General features: G+C 34.7%; 1 protein-coding gene across 1 annotated transcript; it reads right to left on the reverse strand.

Annotated features, from left to right (window-relative positions):
- Window positions 1–5,602: 5,602 nt before the first annotated feature.
- On the reverse strand, window positions 5,603–25,829 carry LOC132563032 (alpha-mannosidase 2x-like). Its single transcript, XM_060227790.1, has 22 exons — window positions 25,707–25,829; window positions 24,614–24,946; window positions 24,157–24,304; window positions 23,578–23,749; window positions 22,513–22,640; window positions 22,106–22,279; window positions 20,939–21,125; window positions 20,163–20,340; window positions 18,747–18,949; window positions 17,046–17,228; window positions 16,541–16,652; window positions 13,899–13,966; window positions 13,271–13,436; window positions 12,873–13,009; window positions 11,379–11,475; window positions 10,663–10,785; window positions 10,055–10,166; window positions 8,855–8,991; window positions 8,411–8,552; window positions 7,425–7,555; window positions 6,793–7,104; window positions 5,603–5,755 (listed from the first exon to the last, which is right to left on the reverse strand). The coding sequence occupies exons 1-22, from the start codon at window positions 25,827–25,829 to the stop codon at window positions 5,603–5,605; spliced, it is 3,519 nt and encodes a 1,172-aa protein (XP_060083773.1).
- Between the last annotated feature and the right edge of the window lie 1,692 nt (window positions 25,830–27,521).

Consider the following 27,521-nt stretch of genomic DNA (forward strand, 5'->3'; position numbering starts at 1 on the left):
GCTCAATAGAAATAGGAAATGTCCAGTCTAAGCTCAATAGAAATAGGAAATGTCCAGTCTAAGCTCAATAGAAATAGGAAATGTCCAGTCTAAGCTCAATAGAAATAAGAAATGTCCAGTCTAAGCTCAATAGAAATAGGAAATGTCCAGTCTAAGCTCAATAGAAATAAGAAATGTCCAGTCTAAGCTCAATAGAAATAGGAAATGTCCAGTCTAAGCTCAGTCTAAGCTCAATAGAAATAGGAAATGTCCAGTCTAAGCTCAATAGAAACAGGAAATGTCCAGTCTAAGCTCAATAGAAATAGGAAATGTCCAGTCTAAGCTCAATAGAAATAGGAAATGTCCAGTCTAAGCTCAATAGAAATAGGAAATGTCCAGTCTAAGCTAAATAGAAATAGGAAATGTCCAGTCTAAGCTCAATAGAAATAGGAAATGTCCAGTCTAAGCTCAATAGAAATAGGAAATGTCCAGTCTAAGCTCAATAACTTTATTGATTTGACGACCAATTAAGCTTTATTGATTATTAAACGTAAGTGATTGTCCAATACCTTGTGATAATTAGAGATATAATACTCAGCATTAAAGTTCGATGAATGACAAGGATTTCAGACAGATCGAAAAGAAAACCAATATCATTTATAGTCATGCTGTATTTGTACAGCAATATATCTAAACAATGAAAAGTTAAAAATAACCATTTCATTTCTTTTAAGAATTATTAGTAAGCTGCTATTTCTATTAAGCTTCCAATAATGAGCATTTTTAAGTGCAATATGAAGAATTTGGTTTAACAATACATGTACAACGTATTATCATTAAATGTAAATATATTAAATACAGTCGAATTGCATTATCTCAATCTCTTATAAATCAAAGACCCTGTATCATTTCAAGTATTTTGAGTCCCAGTCAAAGTTTACATTAAACCTTCGATCATATTTTGATAACTCGAATTTTTCCCATAGTCCCACTGACTTCGAGATAACGAGGTTCGACCGGAAAACATCTGTGTCCTTTGATTATAAAATAATCATTTAAACATATCTATAGCACTATCTATCTATCCCAGGTACAGCTTAGAAATAAACAAACAAATTAGAATTTTTCCTTGATGTCGAGGCTTTGGTACCTTTCTCACATTTCCCACCATGACCAAATCATACTGATAGAATGAGGCCAGATCCATTACAGGGATATTGTAGCAATTTTACACTATTTTTCTCTCTGTAATCTTGAATATGACTAATGTAGATTTATCTGAACACAAATGATATAGATCTTTACATCACCAAACTACACAGTCAATATCACTACTAGAGCATAATTACATTTCTATTGAGAAGAAACAGATTGTAAAATTTTACAAACTTTTAACTTCTAAGAATTTGACAACTGTGCAAGCCAACAAAGTTCAATACAATAGTCATCTTGTATCGTAGAACACAATTGGTTTGTGAAGCTGCCCTGTCAATAGTTCAATGTTATTCATACAAAATTGATAGCTGAATTAATTCAAGAATTAAACTACACATGTAGAATATTAGAAACCTTGGCCTCATGTTTATAAGATGTTTCAGAAAATGATTATGACAAAGAAGCACAGAAGCACTTTTATGTGAAGGCTAATAAATAACAGCATTTTTTAATGTTTTCAAACATCAGCTTATTGTCTGTTCAGTCTATGTTACAAACATCAGCTTATTGTCTGTTCAGTCTATGTTACAAACATCAGCTTATTGTCTGTTCAGTCTATGTTACAAACATCAGCTTATTGTCTGTTCAGTCTATGTTACAAACATCAGCTTATTGTCTGTTCAGTCTATGTTACAAACATCAGCTTATTGTCTGTTCAGTTATGTTTCAAACATCAGCTTATTGTCTGTTCAATCTATGTTACAAACATCAGCTTATTGTCTGTTCAATCTATGTTACAAACATCAGCTTATTGTCTGTTCAATCTATGTTACAAACATCAGCTTATTGTCTGTTCAGTCTATGTTACAAACATCAGCTTATTGTCTGTTCAGTCTATGTTACAAACATCAGCTTATTGTCTGTTCAATCTATGTTACAAACATCAGCTTATTGTCTGTTCACTCTGTCATTCACCTGAAGATTAATATAATGATTAGTGTTTTGTTTTATAACTCTAAGATACCATATCAATTAAACAAACCTGAACCTAGGTAAAGTCCTGACATAGTAAGTTTATCCAAACAATTAGGAATGCTTCCTACCAAAACTTTTGGCATGTGATTCTCATAGTGATTCTTAAACATCATTGAAAATAAAGATATCTGATAACAGACTGCATCTTGTGACAGAAAGTTTGACTAGTTAAGCTAAAGGTGGGGCAACACCCTTCTGGCATTTCATGATGAAAGCGATTCTAGTAAAAAGTGAAAATGGGTCACTTTTTTTTTTATTTTCAACTGTGCAATACACAGATAGCATCTCAAACAAAATGTCGGAGACTGAATCACACACAAGTTTTAATAACAACTCACCCAATCCTTGTAAAAAGCTCACTATAATTCTGATCGTAATATCCTATCACATTCATAATTTTCTGACTTCCTTCAAAACTATATTATTGTATTTATAAGACTTTGAATGGCTCTGTAAATATTCTATTTCCCCTCAAATCTATAAAGATATGTGATACCTATACATATACAACATTAGTGTATATATCATCCTCAATCATGTTTCTTTTTCCTTTATAGCAATACCACGCCATTTTCACTTTAATGATTTCAGAATCAATGTACATTTAAACACTTGTAATCTATCGGGCTGAATCTTCAGCCTAAATTTTTTTTTTGGTAATCGGGTGAAAATAAATGAGAATCTATAGTTTAATGCAAAAATCTGAAATGCTGAAATAAACATATTTTTATTTATTTCAGGACAAAATAAACATCAGGCAAAATATATAAATCAAATTACAAAAATGAAAATAAATCAAACTGGTTGTTTTCCTATAAACAATGCCTGCTTGCCATTATTTCAAAATTCTAGTCAGCATAACATTGCCATTATTTAGTCTACAAATAACAGCCTTAACCAACATCATACAGTATAGTAATAGACTACAGATCAAGACATCATCAGACACCGGACTTACATTTAACACTGTCGTACATCATCACAGAGATTTAAATGCACACAATAAGATAATCCTCCATCACACACACACGAAAAAAATTACAATTATGTCATATATCTATAATACCAGCAGATATGATCATGTCTTCGGTGTTTAACTGTACTAATGCTAACTAGTCTGAAGTGCCCTCAACCTTTTTGTAATGGTTCTGTATTTATGGACTTTACACCAATGCTAAAACATTGAAAGGACATCAGAATAATTTGGGCAAAAACTTAAATTGCATATTCCTGTCATTGAAATGATCGATTGATGATCCACATGATATTGTATTCATATAACATTTTAAAGTATCCATGTCTGTTTCATTACAACATGAAAAACTATTTAACAAGACACTCTGTCAGTTTCAACTCAACAAGAATATTTGTGAAGAAATAAAAAACTCAGTAGTGTACATGGTACACCAATGGAATGTAAAACCTGACAATAACTACGTATAACTGTGGTAAAATCCTAGCCACAATATACCACCCTGTTTCCTAGCTCAATCGGTTGAGCGTCAGACTAGTAGTCCAGAGGTCCTGGGTTCGAATCCTAGCAGAGGCAATGAAATCCATAATGATCTCCATTACACATACATGAAATATTATGAGTTCAAACCTTAGATAAAAAATATGTACCTCCCATAATATGAAGTTTAATGAAGAAAGCAATGAGACAATTCTGCTTGATGTTTGCTGAAGAATTAAATCACATTAAAACAGATTTTGGTGGGAAGGAGTTCAATAAGTCTTACTTACAATCAAGGCACAGGTAGTTGTGTCATCTGAGTATACTCTATAAAACAATGAGTGAATTAACAGACTGGGCTACAACCTGTGACAATTCATATGTTTGTAGTTTTACTCACAACTATAAATATTAACTCACAACAGCATCACATCATAGGTTATGGCTACTGTTTTGTAGTCATTTGGTCACATGATTAATTTTTCTATCTTTACTACTTTATAGGACTTCTATCTTAAGCCATTTAATCACATGATTGATTTTTCTATATTTTATACTTAATTTGACTTCTATTTTAAGCCATTTAATCACATGATTAATTTTTCTATATTTTATACTTAATTTGACTTCTATTTTAAGCCATTTAATCACATGATTAATTTTTCTATATTTTATACTTAATTTGACTTCTATTTATAGCCATTTAATTACATGATTAATTTTTCTATCCTTGCTACTTTATTTTACACATATCAACATAATCACACATGATCTCTACGTGTGAGAGAATTCATTCTAATCAAAACAGAAAATCAAAATAAATCATATTTCTAGATATATTAAGTGACAAATGCTTGTAATAAAAGGTTTGTTGATTCACCATTCAACAGAAAGCCTTGAACATTCTCACCCTCAAACATCTTCTGCTCTAGTTGAGTCTTTTCCTGTGGGTCGAGATCCCCATCTCATCAATAAGGTATAAATAATGTTTATTCCTTAGGTGTCTGGTTTTTATTGTCACAATGCCTTGCATGAACCCAACTATATAGGTAGAGACTATTTGCATAAAGTGACAAAATGTTGGGTGTTTTTAGCGGAGACACCTATATCACAGATACACAGAGTGTTATACACAATGACTTCTCTCCTAAAGTTGTCAGGTACCAGTCATAAAAATATATCTACAGCTGAAGTTCTCATTTATCTGTCAAAAAACCCAGAGTACTGTAATAAGCCCACCCAAATCTACAGCAATGTTAACAGATGTTATATCACTGTCCTGTAATAAGCCCACCCACATCTACAGCAATGTTAACAGATGTTTTAACATTGTCCTGTAATAAGCCCACCCACACCTATAGCAATATTATTAGATGTTATATCATTGTCTCAGGCAATTCAGAAGTCAATCAGTAGGTCCAAAGGGCCTGTATTCACACACCGTATTAAAATTGTATGTCATTATGGAATGTAGCCCTTTTCAAGGATGAGTTTATACATAAATGTACGGACAACTTTCATATACCAAGATTAAGCTATCAAATTGACTTGAGAACAAAATTCCTTAAAACTAATTCTGTTAGATCAAGTATATTTGTTGGGATTGAATTTTGCGGTTTTTCAGAAAATTGTGATTTTTTTTTCGCACTTGATTTTATGGATAAATTATGTTTATGAAATCAACTAGTTCTGAAATTCATGTCACTTTGTCAACATATATGTGGTTTAGCCATTCCCATGGAATCAACTAAAATTAAAACAAATTTTTAAAAAAATTGATTTTACAGAAAAATTATAAAGAGATATACACAATGTATATATGTGTGTTCTCCAACACTATCAAATCCTTGAAATTACCATTACCACTCAGTAGCTGATTTATAAATGTCTAAATTTGGCTCTGTTCTGTAAGGAGGCCCTAATGGACATGAGTTAGCTGTGATCTGTAAGTAAGGTATAATAGTGTGGGTGTTACTTCTGTCATTGTATGGACAACTTGTATGTATAAATTTCCATAGGTTTCAATTCTATTGATGCAGCTTTGTCTATTTCCTCTTTTTCCTTTATCAAGGTCAAGGTTGTTTCTGTGACCTTGTCCAATGTCACTTGCTGGAACAGCTTTCCCAGTACCACCTGAAATAATAAATCAAAGATTTATATACTGGACAGCTAGTGACTTCTGCTAGTCTAGGTTTTCATTATTGTTGCTAGGATTGAAATATCAAAATAAAGTTTACAATCTTGATGAGGAAATTCAATTTTATCATCAATCAAAGTTTACTATTATTATTATTATTATTACAACCTTAACGGCCCGACAACACATAAAAGGTCATTATGGCCATCAAACGGTAAAACATCCAGCAATCCAAAAGGAAATAACATTAAACAAACCAAAAGGTAAAAGACAAATGTTAAAAATTTTAAATGGGTATGTTAACACAAAAGATTAAAATGGTACGTCATAGTCTATAATACAGACCAACATCTTTTAGGTAATGTAGAATTTTACATATCTCAACAGTTTCAAAAAGGGATTTTAGGCATGAAATGTTACGATAAAAACATTCGAGTAGACAGAAGTCAATGCAGTCCAATAAAAAATGTTTAACGGAGTGCAATTCCTTATTGGTATATGTATTCCATTCCTCCTGCCACTGAGCTTTTAAAATATGTTTAATAAATGGTTTTTAAATCAGTAAAATAAATTTTAAAAACAACAGGTGGTAGCGATAAAGCTTCCTTTGCGGCATGATCTACTAAACTTCTTTGACGGTGAGAACAGAGTAAGTTTGATGGAAAATGATGAAAAGAATCAACAATAATTGTTATTTCACCGTTAGGAGAAGAGAGCTTCTAATTTTTTCTTCTTTTCAATTGGAAATAAATTTTTCAGAGAGAAGGGAAAAATTTCATGGCCAATCCTATCTTTCACACTTATTTGAGTATTAAATATTAATTTCTGTATATCAGTATTTATCAGGAATCCATTCAAAATACAAAATCATCAATTTTCATTCTGGTAAGTATGTAAATACCAAATTTTCAGTAATATTCCACTAACCTACAGAATCAAATAAACTCAATTTGAAATATTTGAAGATCATTTATTTGCTGTAAGTATGCTTTTTTAAATGAGTCCACAACCCCAGATAAATCCATTGTCTTACCTTTCCTCCATTTGAGTGACATAGCAGTCCTTTGTTGGCAAAGTTACAGTCATGTCCCAGACTATGTAGTAGCAGTCCAGCTTCCTTGCGAGGTTTATACCTCATCGTTAGATCATCATCCCTGTTCTGTAGAGTACGCAAGTTAAGAAGGTGGACTTCACAAGGCAGTGGCTCATCCACGGGACTGAAGGTCGGCAAGTAACGATGAGTCAGTGCATCCATGTTTTCCGGAGCGGTAAAAAGTGGGTGGGTGAGATGGAGGTAAGACACATGTGCCTGTAGAGATGGGTACCCTATCATCTTATCCTTTGGCTGTGAAACAGATGGAAGTGAAATATTTCAAATTTACAATCAAATATAAACAGAATTAACATATAAACCCTCTCTACTATCAGCAAAAAGTGTATGCGATTACTCTTTCAAATCCCAAATGCGTCTTGTGTGACCTTTGACCTGTTGGATTTGACCAATGATCACCAAGATATTTTTTTGATCCTATGGTTTATGTGTGTCAATATTTTTTTTTTTTCAATTTTCCTCAGATAAAAAAATCACCATCTCAGGTGTTTAACATTACTGTATGTACACAGGCAACAAAAACATTAATGGTTATAATTTTCTGCTGTGTTTACCTTCGGAGACTTTCGACTCTCAAACAACAGATGGAATCTGTTTGGTGTGACTTTGTTGTCTCTCACTCCCTGTCCAAGGCCTCGGTTGTCATCTTGATTGAGGCGCCGATCCAACATCACAACAATATCACCTAAATGTAACAGAAATATTTGTTTGATTCAAAATAAATCGTTTACAACATTATAAGTCACAACTGTACATCACTCGTAGAGGATTCATTCAATATCATGCTTTCCTGTCATTTAATTATTTTGGAGAAGGACGAACAACATTGCACTAATTTTCTATAATATCCCCAGAAGTTTTGTGATGAAGACCACATCTGGGCCTGTACCCATCAAACCATTGTCTTTCTCAAGCATCAAATCTGTTCTCAACACAACATTCTATAAACTCACTGAATTCAAGCATAAGTAGTTGAAAAGAAAAACCTTAACACCGGAAAAAATTATCTCTCATAAAGCCCCTCGAAATTCCTTCAATGTCACTGAAATATATGAAATGATATCAGACTGATCACATGCCTGGGTAGACAGAATGTTTCATCTCCACATGGAGACTTGTATATTCTAAACCTATGGTATACTGTTCAGTAAAAACCCCTCTTCCTGCTGTAGTATGTATGTAACCCTGGTAAAATACTAGCCGCAATATACCACTCGGCTAGAGAGAACTTCTCTTTAGCTTGACTGGTTAAGCATCAGACTAGTAAGCCAAGGGTCCCAGGTTCGATTTCTAGTGGAGGCAATGAAAGAAATAATGACCTCGGTTACTTGTACACTTGTATGCTGATTTGACATCTGGTATCTTACATTGGTGCGACTGACTGCTGATAAAAAATTTCAAAACAAATATTTTTCTTCCTTCCCTCCTCTTTAAATTTTTCTTTTTATTTAAGCACTCAGAACAAAGAATTTTTGAACATGTTTTGCGAACATCAATTCTTTAATAACAACTGAAATTCTCGGAAGACGAGAAATATTACCTTTGAAATGGCAAGCCACTCCCAGACTCTGGGCCGAGAGGACACTAAAGCGAGTGGTTTCATCCTCTATATAAGCCATGGCTGGCATAGGATATACATTCGCTTGGAGCGGTAACTTGTCAAAAGTCTTGTGTTTTAACATCTGCAAAACAAGAAGAGGATAGGAATTTGTCCAATTATCAAAGATTTATACATGACAGAAATATTTTTTGAAACCTGACCACCTTCAATACCCAGAATAAAACCTGATCACCTTCAATACTCAGAATAAAACCTAATGTCCTGGGCTGAGATTGCCCTATTATCTACTAAACGCAAAAGGAGGAAATTCATGTAGAATTTACAATAACGACATAGATATTTATATATATGACTCTGATAACCTTTTCTGTATCGATACAATATAAATAATGATCTCACATACAGTGTACACAATTCTCTTACCTGGAAACCATTAAGATCAGTATAAAACTCGCGGTCAGTGTTTTCTACATCTGTCGCTATAGACATCGCCAATTCAAAATTCATTTCCTTTCTGACATCAACCAGGTTAGACATGTCAACCACCATTCCATCAGTACCTGTTAAAGATATGTACAAATATCCCTGTAAAACTTATTCCAGCATACTAGAATTGAATACTAGCAGCTGGTAAGACTATCCCTGACGAGGTCAAGGGGACAACACATTACCTCTAACACAGAGGGATGGGCTTCACACAGGACAATGATATAACATTAGGTGGTATTACGTTTTAAACTACATAAACTTTATTTATTTTACAACAATTGTGAAACAAACTCAACTTATAAAAATCACTCTTGATGGCCCCGACAGAAGTGTGTATGGTCTTATTGAGGGAGGAAACCTGAGTACCCGGGGAAAACCTTCGTGATCAGGCAGGTCACCCGTATACCTAGTCATGTCCAATCAAGGAATCAAACCCCTGACTTGTAGGTTAAAGACAAGTATGTTACCACTTTGCCACCCAACCACCCTCCAATAGATGTGGGCGGGCTTATTACCAGACATTAGATAACAGTGGGATAAATACAGATACTTTTATCATTAAATAAGGTTCATCTATCAACTTATCCTGAATGTTGTTATTTCAGACAAATTCTGAGCTGAAATCCAACCAAAATTATAGACTAACAACATTTCACCAGGAAATAGAGCCAACAATTTGTATCACCTTCAAAATAGTGTTAAAACTGCTTCATACAAATGTATTCAAAGTTCATGTGAATTAATCCTATATGGTTAACATGCAGAGGTGAAAGCCATTGTCCAGGAAGTGAAACACAAAGTCAAAAATAAGATTTCAAACAAGTAGACTGGATATAGCTGACCAAAATGACCTGTCCTTTTCACAATGGACAATCCTAAGATTTTTTATGTAAATTCATGTTTGTCTGATCGACAAGGTCCATCAGATTATGTACAGTGAAAAGTGGGGGTGTATATGAGGTCCCCAAGGGTCTTTTCAGGTCCTGCTATGTTACTTACCGGGGTACAAAGGATCGTATCTTTACCATGTTATAAAATATAAACTGAATGTGACACAAACCATAATTAACTCCCTCCCCCCTCTGCCCCCTCACCTGAATTTCTGAAAAATGAAGGTAAAAAGCCTTTGCGTACCTGGTGAGTTGTATAATCGTAGCGTATGTTGTACATTTCGTGTGTAGACTGTAACCTCAGACACAGCAGGTCCACGCATTATTCTTATAACAGGGATAACCCCATCTAATGGCTGCAAATGAAAACCGAAATCATAAAAAAATGTTTTAGCGAAAACACAAGACAATATAATGGCACTGATGATTGACTTTGACAAATCACAACAACAATCACAATAGCTGTGAATAAAATCATTCAACACAGAAGTACCAATTTCTGGACTCCATTTTGTAAACCAAAAATAAAAAAATAACCACATATGACAACAAGATTATAAGCGATTTACTTTCCTGTGAATATATCGCATGTATGAAGCTGCAAAATCACATACTTTCGAGGGGCTTAAAGTTCATGTTTTTTTTTAATTAATTTTCATGGACACTTGATTTTATGGATGAATATAGCTCAATAATTCTTATAAAATCATTTTAGCAATTCAAGAACATGTTAATTTGAGATTTGAGAGTAACCACAAAATCAATGAAAATAAATCACCGACGAAAATCAATGTTTTACAGAAGAAGAAAGGAAACTGACCTTTACTGGGCCATTTCACATAAACAACCTACCTTCCCGTGGCCGTCCGGCATAAACAGGTAAGCCCCACTTTTCTCTTTTGATCCACGGGTACCATACTTGAGGAAAGTCACTTCAGCTTCATGTTTTTTATTGTCATGTTTTGTAGTCACACTCTGATAAAATCATTTCAATGAAATCAATAACACATCATTCTTATTTCCATATAAATTTCTAAAAAATGTAGGCCAAGACTTTAGATAATTTCAGAAAATCTATTCTGACAGACAGGTAAACCAGTAAGTGTTGGTTAAATCTTTGTTTATCGTTAATTGTTGTTTTACGTTTTATTAAGTCAGGGTAATTTAGGGACATGTCAAGTGTGGGTGGCAGCAGAAACCCAAAGTTTCAGGAGAGAAATTATTGACCTACTGCCAGCACCTGGCAACTGTCCGATGTAGGCTTAAAACCTGCAACCTAGAGGTGGAGGTCTAGTGATAAAGACAGTCAGATAACCATTCTGTGTTGACTGTTGTGGGATTTGATCACCAGTCACTGGATATTTCTTGGCAAGTACCTGCTCGTATATTAGTATACATATTAGCAGTTTTAAGTGAATACCTCTGTAATACAGTCCCTGTCTTTATAAAGTCAGGTTTATGTGACTTCAGTGTCCAGTGCTTATCATACTGATCGAAGATTTTCACTTGATAATGTCCTTTTTCCAGTAAGATTATATGGAGTCTGTTGTACATTCTATCAATATTACCTGTAGAAACCCTGTTTTTCCTCTGATATGAGCCTTCAAATTTGAATTTTCCAACACAAAGTCTTCTGGTTTTTCCATCTTCATTATGAAAGGGTACCTGTGTGAAAAAAATCAAATAAATTCCAAATAAACTATATACTTGATGAAAGTGTTTCAAATAAATCTGAGAAACCAGAGGCCTTGCAACCTCGACAATCACCTGAGATAATCAATATTGAATATAAAGAATAAAGTGTCACAACAGAAATTGTGACGATGGATATAGTAAACCAGTGACAATACATGTATACCATCAACACTGTCATCCTATACTGATAATTCTTATAAAGTTGTTTCCAGTGGGAAATAACCAACATTCAGCTCCAAAATGCAATCTGACCCCTTTTGGCCCTGCCCATCAGCCCCATGGGGTCAGTCAGGATCAAAATGGGCATACCATCAAGCCATTATCCTTCACTCATAATTCTTACCATATGGAAATTAAACAAATTATGCTTAAAAATCTAGTTTTACTATAGTACTACAGTAAATTTTACCCCCTCCCCTTTGGGAAATGTGAGACCCTGTGGCCATGAAATTCAAAATTTTGGTGAAGCACCTTAGGATGCTTCCATTCAAGAAGAGTATTTGCTTCTACAATATCTGGGTCTTGAGAAGAAGATTTTTTTTAAATCCGAGTCAATTTTGACCCTTTTGGCCCTGCCCCTCAGGCCCCTGGAAGGTGGGTACTGTATAATTAACAATTTTGGTTCATCTTAGGCCGTAGAAGGTTTCTGCAAAATTTCATTGAAATCTGATCATGGGTTTTTGAGAAGTCGCCAATAGTAAATTGTTTATGTACACACATGCACAATGCTAAATGAAGGTGATTGCGGTAGGTCACCATGAGAACTAAAAATTTTAAATCTAAGATAAAACAGATGTCTATCAAACATGAATGTTCCTGCTCCTGTGTAAACCAGATTCTGATCAGGTGTAGAACATAATGTTGTGATAAATCGGGGTAAATATGAACCAAAAATATTGCTAGGTTTTTCAAGTTATGACGTTGATTTGGAACATGATGTGTCGTGAAGGAACATGACGGACATGGATAATGTTATTGATTAATTCTCCTTATAGATTAGCATTACCAAAAACATTTTTCGTTGGACCTATAAATAAAATTATGATGTCTGATACAATTGTCCCCATTTGTTATTCATTTTTAATTGTTTGTTTGCTAGCTGGATTTATCATCCCATGAACAGCCAGGGTAAATTTAAGTCTCCTTGTAGTTGCTAGTGGCGACCTAAATGAACAACTTATGGAAGGCCAGATGCATGCAATCCAGTATGGTAGGGTAAAGTGTCTTTTCCATTGACACCAAACCATGTCAGCACAAACTGGCTTAATCTCAGCATCTGGAAAAATACACAAGTATGGAACATTGAACCATGTACTTATCCTGTTTTAAGTTGACATGAAGTCATCGTGTAATGTTAATGTACATACGTCTCGGTGTGCTCTGTGATGACAACATTCATGACAACAATGGAGGCAAACGATATGGATTTCAATGCCTCAGGCTGGATTTTCCTCAGTGTGTACCGGGCAATCCCCAGCGCAGGCACCCGCACCACAAACCAGATCTTCATAAAGAAACATAGAACACATTAATGCTTTACTGTGGTGACAGAAGTTCTTGAACACATCAACTATTTAGTGGAACTTCAAAAAGATAATAACTTAAGTATGTAACTTAACAAATATTTAAGATAAACTTTCCAGAGATTTTTTTAATGTGATAAAAATATTGACCACACAACACTTTCAATGGAATAACATCGCTGCTGTAACTGATAACTGATCGATTTAAACAACAAGTATTAAATCAAAAATAGAAATCTTACCTTGAACTTCTTTGGAACCATGACAGTTGGTGACTCCCAAACAGGATCTACCTGTGCCTGTACGGTGGTGCCATCTGCTGACTGGACCTCGATGAAAGGGGAGGTAACATAGACAACAACCATTTGCTCTCTCTCATGTCCCAGAGGGTTGTAGAAAAGAACCGAACTGAAAAAATGTAGTCATTTGAGAAAAAAAATATCAATATAGTGATAGACAAATAATTAAGGAGAATCCTACACCAGCTCCTCAACTCTTCAATAGGATAAAAAGTATAAACATACACTCAGAGAGGGTTTCTTGGGAGATTTATAAACGATAATAATGTACCAAGGCTATTTTTTCTACTCTTGATAAGTTTAACAGAATGGGCCTATTGATGATATATAACTTTCTCATGATTATTGACTAACCTTTTGAGACTTGTGTTATTAGGTGCAGGTCTCTTTTACAATTTATGCCAGAATTTTTTCATTTAAAATGTTAATGAAACAGTTTGTACCGTAAAGAAAAGTGGCCAAGATGTCTGGTATCTTACTAGACAAGAAGTAATACAAGAATGTGCCAGTTCAGACAATGTTATTAGAGACTGTTATTTACACACATACATATAAACACAGGTGTACATACCTGGAAACCTCAGTAACATCCAATACCGTCCTCTCAGGTAATGAGTCATGATATTTCCTGTCTTCATCCTGGTTAATCAACAGAAATACTTAAACAATGATCAAATATCTCAATATATGTCTATTTTTAGACTGGTAATTAACTTTGTATATAGGTTAATAATGATGATGATAATTTATGAAATGATGATGTTTTGATGTATTCTAGTGTATATGAGGTGTACGAATGTGTCTTATGTATATTTCTAAGTTCGGGAATCAATCACAACAGCTTTGAGTAAGTTGATATGGATTTATTTTGAACTCTCAACTAGTTCTGCCCTCTCCGGGCTTCATCAGGACCTGACCCCTGATTTTCCCTACTGCGTAATCACCGTGCACACTTCCTGGTATCTAGCGGAGAAGTAAACGAATCCTCTATTCTACCTAGGACCTGAACGGCGTTGGCTCTATCACCAAATCCTTTTGTATATTTTGATGTAAAAATCTTGCAAAAATAAAAAACATTAAAAAAATATAAACTTGGTACACATTCTGTAAAATGATAGAAGTAGTAAACATGTGAGAGAAGAATAAGATATTCACTGTAACAGTTAACTTGTTAGATACATCAGAGAACACATGACAAGCTAGCATCACAACTACCATATGATGAATATTTTCATTCATTAACAAAGACATCCATTTATTGTAACCCTAACAAACTAAAACTCAACCTGCTTCTTAAAAATCTGCTTCAGCTGTTAATGAACATACTTTATCTGTAATCTTAATTTTCCCCAGTTTACACTGAACAAATGATGCTAAATCAATATTGAGCTAGTTGTAGTTTCTGCTATATATTCTACAGTAATTATTGTGGTAATTGTGTTAATTAAGTTATGCATCAAAATAAATATGTTTACATTATCAATGCATATTCTAAAAATAAAATAAATCAAGGAGCCACAATGCATGGCATTATCCCCAACACCCAGCTGTTGGTGTAAAATCTAAATATGATATATATACCTGTATAACAATTTGTGATCATATATATCTAGCATTTTGATGGCTATGCGCAAAAATTGCTAATATTAAACGAGCCCGAAAACTTCTCGTTTTACAGTATCAACATTATAGTAAGAGTATATATCTTGATGTAGATTCTGTGGGTTTGACTGCTGATATTTGCATAGAGCTTGGTATTGTCCATGAACAAAGAAGTCAAAAAAATCGAAAAAAAATTGATAGTAACAGAAAAAATAATAAAATGTCCTCAATAAAAAAGGCACAACTAGGGCACTAATCTAATGTATACAGAAAGCTTTGTGGGCCAGTTTTAAATTTGTAGCCCAGAAAGAAAAATTAACATTAATTTTATGTTTTTTTGCCTATGTTTCCATGGTAACAGAATTCTTTTTTAGAAATGAAATGTCATCAATAGCAAAAGGCACAACTAGGGCACTAAGGCATCGTGAAACTGAGTTGAACTGGTTTAAAGTTGTAACCTAGAAAAGCCCTCGGATGGATGTATGGAAGCACAAACACATGGACACATGCACAGATGGATGCCCAGACGGACAGAGCCCGAACAAATGTGTTTCATAGGGGATAATCATTTACTGTGGATTCATTTATTTTCGTTGGGTTCAATTTTCGTTGTTTCTACAAATTAGACAGTTTCGTGGACTCATAAATTCGTGGATTTTTTATTCTGTGGGAAAAAAATAAAAACGTTAGAATTTTCTCTTTTTGCTTCCAGTCGAATTTTTTTCTGTTTGTATTAAGGCTAAGACAAGAATAAAAGAACGTTTTTTTTCAAGATGGCGTCCTGTGTTTTTATAACGCTGTTTACAACAGTCTCGCATTAATATCAAACCACAAATCAGTATATATCCTGGCGTGTAATCAATCGGTAATTATCAGAAACAATTGTTTTCAGTGGATAAACATTGTGTGCTGATCAGTCGGTGTACCGCAGTCATATGAAAACACCACGCGTATCGATTGGACCATGTGTGTAAACAGGTGTGTAAACAAGATCTGCATTATTAATAATTATTGTGAACCTGTAGTCGGATAGAAATACGGATCCAATCTTCAATCGACAGGATGGTCCGATCAAGCCTAGTGTCCACAGTGTCGCTAACGACTGCGATCCCATCATACTTAGCATCACAATGGGTACTTACCCTTTGTTATGTTTAATAATATATAATTATATATCGTTGACACCAATTTAGCGTATCCATGTCGAGCCTCAGACTACCCGACTCCCGACTAATTACGGGGCTTCTGTCATTACCGGTGGACGTTTCCGGTGTTGGCAAAGATTACTTGGTCAAATTTCAAAATTACTTTAGTAAGTAGTTCATATTTCGTTGTGTTTTTAAATTCGTGGATTTGCTCATCCACGAAAACAACGAAAATTGGACCCCCACGAAATAAAATGAATCCACAGTATGACATTTTTATCATTTCTTTGTGTCTTATGTTCAAATACATTTACCTGGTAATATGTACAGAATGTTTAAAGGTAACTGTATCATTCAATTACTTTAATTTCAGTCTTTTTAATCTGCTGATTAATCAACTTGTAACTGTTTTCTGCCCGTGATGTGATCTATGTGCATGCTGGGATATTTTTGTATACATAATCACCATATTAAACAGAGGCTCCTTCGGATACTTGTAGTCATTTTTATTCTCCAACATCAGGAAACTGGCTGCCTCCACAATGATAGACTTACAATCCATCACACCCTTCAACATCCTACAAAACAGAAATAGTCTTCATTTAAACTGACATCATTCAAAATATATTTCATCATATCTTTATTTATTTATTGGAAAGTTTATTCAGCTAAAACATTCATCATTTCTCTGTAAGAATTTAGCTCACAGTAATGAATCCCCTGTCATCACCTCAAGCATTATTCACAGTTGTCCCCAATACATACATAATCCAATCCGTAATCAAAATGAATTGAATATGTAGGCAAGGACAGTTGCATGCTGTATTAGCTAAATATGAAAGGATGCCCTTGGACACTTTGAGATGTGATACCAACCCGTGTAATGAGAGAATCAGGAGGTCCATCTTAGTCCTATTTAAAGCATCACCTGACCATCAAATTCCTATAATCCTAATTTAGGAATATCTTACCTCTCCCCATAGTCCACCACAACAAAATCTTTAGCAGTGCCAGTTATACCATCGTGATGTTGGTACAGGCCAAGATTACGACGGGCTCCCACCAGTTTCTCCATTAACTTTTCCTGAGGGAAGTTTGTTACACTTGCTTGGCGACTGTAACTAAGGGCCAATGTGAAGATAACTTCAGCAGCTCTGAAAGATAATTAGTAAATAGTTATCGACTGAATTTTCACAATTAAGATATACCTAAAAGTCCCACAAATACCTCCTCTATACAACAAACACCTGTCTATAAAGACCACATTCATAAGACAAATACCTGTCTATAAAGACCACATTCATATGACAAATACCTGTCTATACAGACCACATCCATATATCAAATACCCGTCTATACAGAACATCCCTATGTAAGAAACACCTCTGCTATAAAGGCCACCTCTTAACACAAGCAATTATACCTCTAAACACAAGCAATTATACCTCTAAACACAAGCAATTATACCTAAACACAAGCAATTGTACCTAAACACAAGCAATTATACCTAAACACAAGCAATTATACCTCTAAATACAAGCAATTGTACCTAAACACAAGCAATTATACCTAAACACAAGCAATTATACCTCTAAACACAAGCAATTAAACCTCTAAACACAAGTAATTATACCTTAAACACAAGCAATTATACCTCTAAACACAAGCAATTATACCTAAACACAAGCAATTATACCTCTAAACACAAGCAATCATACCTTTAAACACAAGCAATTATACCTAAACACAAGCAATTATACCTCTAAACACAAGCAATTATACCTCTAAACACAAGCAAGTATACCTCTAAACACAAGCAATTATACCTCTAAATACAAGCAATCATACCTCTAAACACAAGCAATTATACCTAAACACAAGTAATTATACCTCTAAACACAAGCAATTATACCTCTAAACACAAGCAATTATACCTCTAAACACAAGCAATCATACCTCTAAACACAAGCAATTATACCTCTAAACACAAGCAATTATACCTCTAAACACAAGCAATCATACCTTTAAACACAAGCAATTATACCTAAACACAAGCAATTATACCTAAACACAAGCAATGATACCTCTAAACACAAGTAAGTATACCTAAACACTAGCAATTATACCTAAACACAAGCAATTATACCTCTAAATACAAGCAATCATACCTCTAAACACAAGCAATTATACCTCTAAACACAAGCAATTATACCTCTAAACACAAGCAAGTATACCTCTAAACACAAGCAATTATACCTCTAAACACAAGCAAGTATACCTCTAAACACAAGTAATTATACCTTAACACAAGCAATTATACCTCTAAACACAAGCAATTATACCTCTAAACACAAGCAATTATACCTCTAAACACAAGCAATTATACCTAAACACAAGCAATTATACCTCTAAACACAAGCAATCATACCTCTAAACACAAGCAATTATACCTAAACACAAGCAATTATACCTCTAAACACAAGCAATTATACCTCTAAACACAAGCAATTATACCTCTAAACACAAGCAATTATACCAAATTCACAACAAAAAATCATGTAAATATATCGCTCCTTCTGTTGACCAATTAGAACATCTCATATAAAATCATGCATTATAGCCATGTTTGTAATCAGCTTCTTGAGTAGAGTTATATACAAATGCTAACTTACCTAACATGATATTCCATAAGTCTGTCAAGGCTTTTGTAAAATGGACGAGACGTGTAGTAACCGCTCCAGTAGTGGTCATCACGGTCAGAGTAGGTGAAGAAGTCTCCAGCCAGCACAGGGAAGTCCTCGGGACGTGTACCCTGTTCCACCTCAGACAGCTCATAAACTTTGTTGAAATAATCAGACAAAGTACCAAACTGACACTGGAAAAGATTATTAGACACAATGTAGCTTAGGTAGAATATTACTTATACCACCATCACATTTCATATTTATCAGTAATTCAAGATAATATGTATTTCTAGAATACAGGCAGGTTTGTCAATATATGTGAAGATTTAATGTAGACTGCCTGTGTTGTATGTATCTAAACTTTGTGGAAAAGACTACTTGTATCTACTGTATACAGGTAAACATTTCACCCATTTGGAAAAAAGAACAGGTGGGCTAAAGTTTGATGTTATAGCTGAAATAGATGGGTTTTAGAAGCAACTACAGCAAACTGAACACTGTGTGAAAATGAACAGTTTTACAGGAGGACGAAAGAAACTTTGGCAAAACTTTTCCATATATACAATATATATAGCTTTAAAAGACCGAATTGATCCACAGAATAGTTGGGGATGGTTATTTGTAAACCACTTTAAAGTTAACGTTTTAAAATTATGAATCTCCGAGAATATAAACAGAGGGCTTATTTGTTGATAAGTGCGTATGCACACAAACTATTTTGAATCCAGGAAGATTTCTTGATTTCTGGATTTACAAAAGGAGCTTATGGCTACCTCACTGAATAACATAGAGTAACTCTGTCACATGTTATCAAGAGCAATTTTCATTGAGTGTCTTTCTTAAGAACACCACTATAGCAGCATCTGACTCCACAGCTTTAGAGCATGGAACCACACATCCCAGATCTGTAGATCTGTATAAGAGGTCATTATTTATATCAATGCCTCCGCTAGGAATTGAACCCGGGACCCCTGACTTACTAGTCTGACGCTCAACCAATCGAGCTCTCGATAGCCGAGTGATATATTGCGGCTAGTATTTTACCAGGGTTACATACTCCCCCTCCAGGAAATAACTTGTCCTCAATTTTCCAGGGATTACAGTAATGCTGGTGGGGCATGGCTAAGTACTATTCCCCGGTCCCTACACGGGCGCCAATGTAACAGAGGTCATTATTTATTTCAATGCCTCCATTAGGAATCAAACCCAAGACCCCTGGCTTACTAGTCTGACACTCAACCAATCGAGCTAAAGAGAAGTCCTCTCTAGCCGAGTGGTATATTGCGGCTAGTATTTTACCAGGGTTATATACACCTGAGGCTGTAAAGTCTGATGTTCTACTCATGAAGATATTGCAGCTCCCTGAAAAACAGCATTATGTACATGTCTTGCTGTTAAAATTACCTGTACTCCCAACTCAGGTGAAGAATTCATGTAATCAAACAGTTTTTGATAGTTGCTGAATTGTCGTTCACACTCATCCTCCTTGTCATACCGGAAATCATCCCCAAGTGGGATCAACAAAACATCTGTACGGTACAGCTCCGACTTTTTACGGTACTGGTCTAACAATGTTTTGGCTCTGAAAATGAACATAATGGTAGATATCAGAGACGTAATGGTACTTTACTGAGAAATGCCTAGATGTCAAAATGGTTACATCTTTCATCCAATACTTAATTAATCAACAAAACATTTTATAATAAATTTTTTCTAAAGTTTATTAAATTTGGAAATGTAGGTTATCATTCATCCAACATTCTTCACCTAAAACTTATATTCAGAGTGTTTGATTGAATTCTCAGAGAAAATAGGAAACAGTCAAGGCTAACTTTTTTGATTGCTCAAATTTTCATGGTTTCACCAAATGCTGGAAGCAGGAAGGAGGCACTTTTCATAACATTCATAAAATGTACTCTTCATCTCAATATCAATTAAATATTTCTCAACATTTTTTCTTTCTTTTTTCAAATTTTATTCAATCCTTCAATACCATCTTTATACATAAAGAATGCATCTAGCTCATAAAGATAATTTCTATGTCAGGCTTAAGGAAAAGCTGTCACAAATAACAAATGTAGCATGATTTTAAATCAATAAATTTAAATCTAAACCTAAAACAATAAATTTAAATACTTCTAGCTGTGTACTTGTCAGAAAACTGGTTGAACCATTCTTACCTCTCCGCTACATTGTGGCTGGTGATTGCTGTTGGAGCCACTTTCCATGGACAATTGTATCGACTTGGTGACATCCTAGCAAAGTCAAATTGACAGCAGATCTTCGGGTCAGGACCACACGTATGGGGCACATCATATGAGTAAAATGGCATCATGTGACACATCATGTCTGTGGTACCCTCTCGGTCTACAATGTAAAGAAAAGAGGTCTTTCTACAATGTAAAGAAAAGAGTTGTCTTTCCTTTAATATAATATCTACAATTATGACAGAAAATCATTGTATTTTCACAGAGATATACCAGAACAATATCTTGGCCTCAATAATTCATACGCTTGAAACAATTAATAGTTTGGTCAAAATTTAACTCCATAGCAAAAATGAATCACCTATACATCTATATTAACAAATAATATCGTAAAATCATTCCAATCCGAGTTTTAATGAGTGTGATGTGTAACAGATAAAGAGATTAAGTGTATTCCTTTCATCTATATCAGATCAGAGACATACAAATAAAGTTTTCACGCAGCGATGACTTCTGTCATATTCTGTCACCTGTATATATTCAGGATTATTTCATATAATCTAAGAAAAAATTTTGTTAAAATCTCATTCCATGCAAGCTGACAATGAGATGTGACAGACTGTCACAACCAGTCTGAGATAAACTGACTAGGAACATCCTCTTTCATCTACACACCCTTGTTAAAACTACATAAAACATTCTTAATTTGTTTCATTTCCAAATTCTCTGATTACGTTATCTCCCTTTCTGATTCTATTGTCCAAAAGACAATAACATATGACATCATTTTAATAATAATAATAAACTTTATTTATTTTACCACAATTGCAAAGCAAGCTTTTCCAACTGATATTAATCACTCTTGTTGGCGTGGATGGAAGCGCGCAAGGGGTCTTAGTGTGGGAGGAAACTGAAGTACCCTGAGAAAGCCCACATGGATGGGCAGGTGACCCCGTACCAGTTCACATCCATTCCAGGAAACGAACAAGTGCACCTGATAACCCATGATTTTAATCATGGTACCCATGATGTCAATATTGCATACAAGTACCAACAGATCAGACGAGACAGACAAATATGACATTGAGATTACCCTGTCTTATGTACGAGAAACAAGTCAAATATGTCAGTGACACTTACCCCAATGTTGCCTCCACATAAACTCCAGCTGCTTGTCTTTGGCGAGTTTTTTCTTGACGGCATAATGGACCCGTTGGATTAACATGTTATGGAGTCCTGCTCTCTTCAATAGGTAAGCCATGGTTGGAGAGTGGCCAAACGGGTCAATGGCCCAACCAGACTTTGGTTCTACACCTGTAATTCACACAATTTTTTGTTTTTATTTCAACATTATTAAATGAAATCAGACTACCTACATCTCCTTGCCATATCTATAACTATGATACACTTGAGGTTAATACATTACTTTGGTCGACAAATTATACAACTTACCTGTTACCTACATGGAAATATCTGTAACATGTAGACATTATATTGGCTGACTTACATAGTAGCAACACAGTTTGCTGACAGGTTTTCAATCTCACCTAGAATATTGTGTGCCCATTGGTTGCCTTCGATCAGCTGATCCACAATAGCTGCATAATGCGCATTGGCCTCGTCAGACATGACCCAGCCTCCTGTTGTTATCTCTAACTGTCCATTGTCTACCAGTCTGTAAACCAAACAAAAACAGTTTAAATTGGAACAACAAAAAGAGTGATGTTCAATTTTTACTTGATCTTAAACAGAACTCTGTGTTTAACAATGGACTTTGTATAAAAAAAAAAAAACAAGTTAAGTTTTACAGTTTTGTCTGATATAACTTATACAGGAAATGTTTTGCTGCAGTTTAACTTTTACACATTTTATCCTTTTGCCAAAAGGTAAAAAAAATGCTGGGGCAAGTTTAATGCTAAAGCTGCAATACATTTTTTTTTAGGTTTTCTATGCAAATTTATCGCAAAGATGGAAATAACCACTTTCATGTGACGGCAAAAGAAACCCTGGGCCAATTTTCCTTGCATACAGTATCAAATTTTGTGCTCTTGTATGTAAATGACATTACCGTAATATGCTTTCCATACAAAATTACATAACGGAACCTGATTGCAGAACTATTCAACAACAGAAGTTTCAGAAATGTCCAAATTTCTATGAAGGGAATTGAATGTTCATTATCAATAATTGAAGTCAGACATGATCTTTTTGACCTCTGAAATAAAGAATCCTTCTCTAAATTTTAAATTAAATGCATGAAATTATATTACCTTAAACCTCTTCTGTAACATTCAATGATATGGCCTTTGACCTGTTTCATTAAATTAGATGACATGACCTTTGACTCGTTCAATGTGACATTCAGTATGACCTTTGACCTGGTTTGTAAAACTCACTGATATTGCCTATGACCTTTTTTAAAAGTCCATGAAATTACCTTAGACCGCCTGTTGTTTTGCAACATTCGATGATACGACCTTTGACCTGGTTTATAACAATGACAGATATGACTGCTGAACATTTTGTAACATTCAAAAATCTGACATTTTACCTATTTTGTAACATTCAAAGATTTGACCTTTGACCTGTTTTGTAAAATTCAATGATTTTACCTTTTCACCCGTTTACGTTTATCCTGTGTGATGTCATGCCACCAGGTAGAAAAGAAAGACATTTCGGTCTCGATGAACTTTCTTCTTGGATCCTCTTCCAGTTTGTTGACCATGTTGTCAAGGAGTTGTCTCACCTGGCCCTGGTAGTAATCATCAAACGTCTTCACCCAGCCTGTAATATACCATATATACTATATAACATTGAGTCAGTAATATATTACATGTATATATATATTCCAGTGTGTAATATATTACAAAATGTATATAACATACAATATTCAGCCTGTAAAGTGTATAATACTGAGTCTATACTCAATTATAAATCACACCACAAAGAAAATAATCACCACAACATCCTGTCACCACAAAATCTTCCTGTTACCACACACTTCCTGTTATCACACACACTTCCTGTTACCACACACACTTCCTGGTACCACACACACTTTCTGTTACCACACACACTTTCTGTTACCACACACACTTTCTGTCATCATATGATTTTCATTTACCACACATTCAACTTCCCAATGCTAAAAACAACTTTACTTCCTGTCACCACATATTCATTCCACTTACCAGGATCGTTGTGAGAGTGAGGCACCACAAACACAAAAAGCTTCTTTTCTCCACCCCACTTATTTGGTGGGTAGGTGATGGGCCAGCCCTGTTTCCAAACACCTCCATCAGGATTATCAAAAGACAACATGTCCATCAGTCGTAGTGTCTGTGGAAATCAACCACTTACTTTTCTAATACTGTTATGTGTATACCTACAACTTTTATTTCACTCTCTTCAGGTGATTTTTGGCGAAGTTTTAACAATATGTTCCTGCATGAACTGTAAATTCAAGCTATTACATATTTCATCAGATGTTTGGAGGAATTAAAGATTTTTCAGGACATTTGGGGAAAATAATATATATTTATGTAATTAACTATAAAGGTTGTTTTGAGATGTTTGACTGGCAAAATTATCTCTGTAAATTTTTATTGCATGACAAAATCTCAGCGAAATTTAAAATACTGTACTCACCTTTACATCAGAGTCAACATTTGGTGCCTCTGCCAGTTTACACACTTCTCCTGACACAGTAACCTCCCCTCGTGGTTTCTGATAAACAGGCTCTTTTTCAGAACCACCACCAATCAAACCTTGTAGCCAACCCTTAGCTGCCTCTTTTGTTTTTGGTAAATTCACTGCCTTCACGTCCGTATCAACCTCAGACAGAACTTTCTGTAGTTTTTGTAGCGTTTCTTTGTCACCATCTTTAGACAGTTGTCCTACTAGATTCTTGATATCTTTGATTGTATCTTGGTTACGTTGAATCTGCGCCTTAATTCTCTGTATTTTGGTGTCAACTTCATGCTGTGTAAGGAATGCATATTAAATTTTACATGAAAAACATATCTATCCTGCAACAATAAGGGGCAACTTTTCACTTAATGGGCTTCTTACAGCACATTGTAATATTACTCTAATCAGGTCAACGAAAAATTCTATATTGGTAGCAAAAATGAAGATTAAAAGTTTCTGTGTGCACCAAATCAAATGTTAGATCATGATAAAACATATAAATAATTCTTATTTATTATCATGATAATTTCTTAATTCAGATAATTTTTTACTATAAATTTTTATTTCTTTCAATACTCCCAATTACATTAATATTTCACTAATATGCAGTACCTTATATATCAGTTAATATAACTAATCCTATGCTATGAGGTGAGCAAATCAGCAAGTAGGATACATGATGTATTATTGGTATGTGAATGGTTCAATCAGGTTAAAAATATACTAGGCCTAGTAGCATTATAAATTTATCATCTTCATGGCACAGTATACTTGTAGGATAGTTTACCATTTGCCTGTCAGTCGGAGTGAAGGGATGGGGAAGGAGATATCAACATTAAGCTCATGAGGTCCTTGATACTTTCATCTAATCATTCATGTTAACTTTCACTGATTCCCATAAAATGTAGAATGAATTGGTAGGTTTTATTGATACAGCACAAACATACATTGTATAACATTTTTTTTCTAACCCCCCCCCCCCCCCCCCAACCTCCTCAAACTTCCAATCAACAGCACATTGTACATATTGTGACTGTAGACGATTACTTACAGATTGTAACATATCAGGCGACCTTGAACTAGTATTTGTGGATACAGCTTCCATCATTAGATACAGAGACACGCTGGCCACGATAAAAAACATTCCACCCCATACCGCGACGTACTTTTTCATTGTTGACAGTGTTATGCTGAATATTTACGCATTGACATGCGAGACACTTCGGATTTTATGCATATGCTAGGCAAGTTGTGCCCTGGAATCAAAAAATAAGTCTGCTTTGATCGCAAATTAACATTCACCGTCTTTTCCACCGATAACACAGACCATCTTGTGTTTGTCAGTTTGTTAGCCTAGTTGGCAGACAGAAACTGGACTGTACATGTGTATATGTGTACAATGATCGATGACGTTTTTCACGGTTTTCTTGTACTCAACACACGCATACTTGTTCGAACCGGAACATGTAACATGTCAATATCAAGTTATAATTTACAATCGCTATGTATAACTATGACGCAGTGTTCGTAAAACCATGAAAACATTATGGAAGCCTATCCAATTGTACTTAATTGAGTGTTCAAAATGTCTTCAACACGATTTTTGTCGCATGTTTGACGGAATGTTCTTAATTATTCATTTCTTTTTCTCATTGAGAATCATCAGGCGAGATAAGTTCTATTCAGCGCGGTGGTGGATCAAACTCGTTAGCTATTTGACCCACCGTTACAATTTTTTAAACGAGTATATGAAAGCGCAAGTAAGAGAAACACACTGAACAGCAGGAAAATGACTGCATTACATTTAACCATAAGGAAGTCTGTACAGTATTTAATCAAAAAACTTTTAATAGCTCAGTTGCAGGAAGACTGGAATCTATATACTAACAATAAATTGCACTCCGTTAAACCTATCATCGGTGCCTGGTATCCATGTTATAGAGACAATCACCGAGACGAAGTTGTCCTTGCCCGTCTTCGGATGGGCCAAGCATACCTTACACATTCATATATGTTGAAAGGTGAAGATAACCCTCGGCGCATAGGATGTGATGAGCCATTCACCGTTAAACGTTTTTTTATTGGACTGCATTGACCTTCTGTCTACTCAAGAAATCTTTATCGTAACATTACAGGTCTAAAGATCCTTTCTGAAACTGTTGAGATTAATACAAATCTAGGTTATCTGAAGGATGTTGGTCTGTCTGACTATGACTTACCATTTTAATCTTTTGTGATAAAACAACCATTTAAAATTTGTAGCATTTGTCTTTTACCTTTTAGTTTGTTTGATGTGATTTCCTTTTTGGATCGCTGTGTGTTTTACCGTTTGATGGCCCTAATTACATTGTGTGTGTTGACGGGCCGTTAAGAATGTAATAATAATGATATCTTTCAAATGAAGTTACTTCGTCAAATCAAAATTAAGCTTTAAAAGTCTACTGGAAATGATGATATATCTGCACAAGTCTTGAAAACTGACAATGAAACCTTAAGTATACCTTCCATTTTTTTAAAATTATTAATTACATTTCAGAAAGAAAATTCTCCGACGGCTAATTTCAGTTTTCTTCGCGGAAAACTATCAACTCTAAAAAAAATACCGCCATGTTAGCATATTTTCTGATTTATCAAATTTTTTCTTTAAATTTACTCTACAAATAAGGTAATTTATAGATTTTAAGTCTGCTTTCAGACTTGGTTTTGGGTACCAGTATTGGACAACAGCTACTAAATCATTCCTACACCTGTCAAAGGTTTTTAACTTCCTCGTAATCGGGTCGCACTACACTTAACATCGTCCACTACACTTAACATCGTCCACTACACTTAACATTGTCCACTACACTTAACATCGTCCACTACA

Source organism: Ylistrum balloti, unplaced genomic scaffold, assembly GCF_031769215.1.
Source record: "Ylistrum balloti isolate Yb309-2 unplaced genomic scaffold, AGI_CSIRO_Ybal_v1 Utg371562, whole genome shotgun sequence".
Taxonomy (NCBI): domain Eukaryota; kingdom Metazoa; phylum Mollusca; class Bivalvia; order Pectinida; family Pectinidae; genus Ylistrum; species Ylistrum balloti.

What these genes read in the sequence shown, in the direction of transcription:
- LOC132563032 (XM_060227790.1), bottom strand. Translation starts at nt 25,829, where the DNA reads ATGAAAAAGTACGTCGCGGTATGGGGTGGAATGTTTTTTATCGTGGCC. An exon ending in AGGAGCCTCTGTTTAATATG is followed by an intron (nt 13,967 to 16,540) that starts GTGATTATGTAT and finishes TTGATTAACCAG; the next exon opens with GATGAAGACAGGAAATATCA. An exon ending in ACGATTATACAACTCACCAG is followed by an intron (nt 8,992 to 10,054) that starts GTACGCAAAGGC and finishes TATCTTTAACAG; the next exon opens with GTACTGATGGAATGGTGGTT.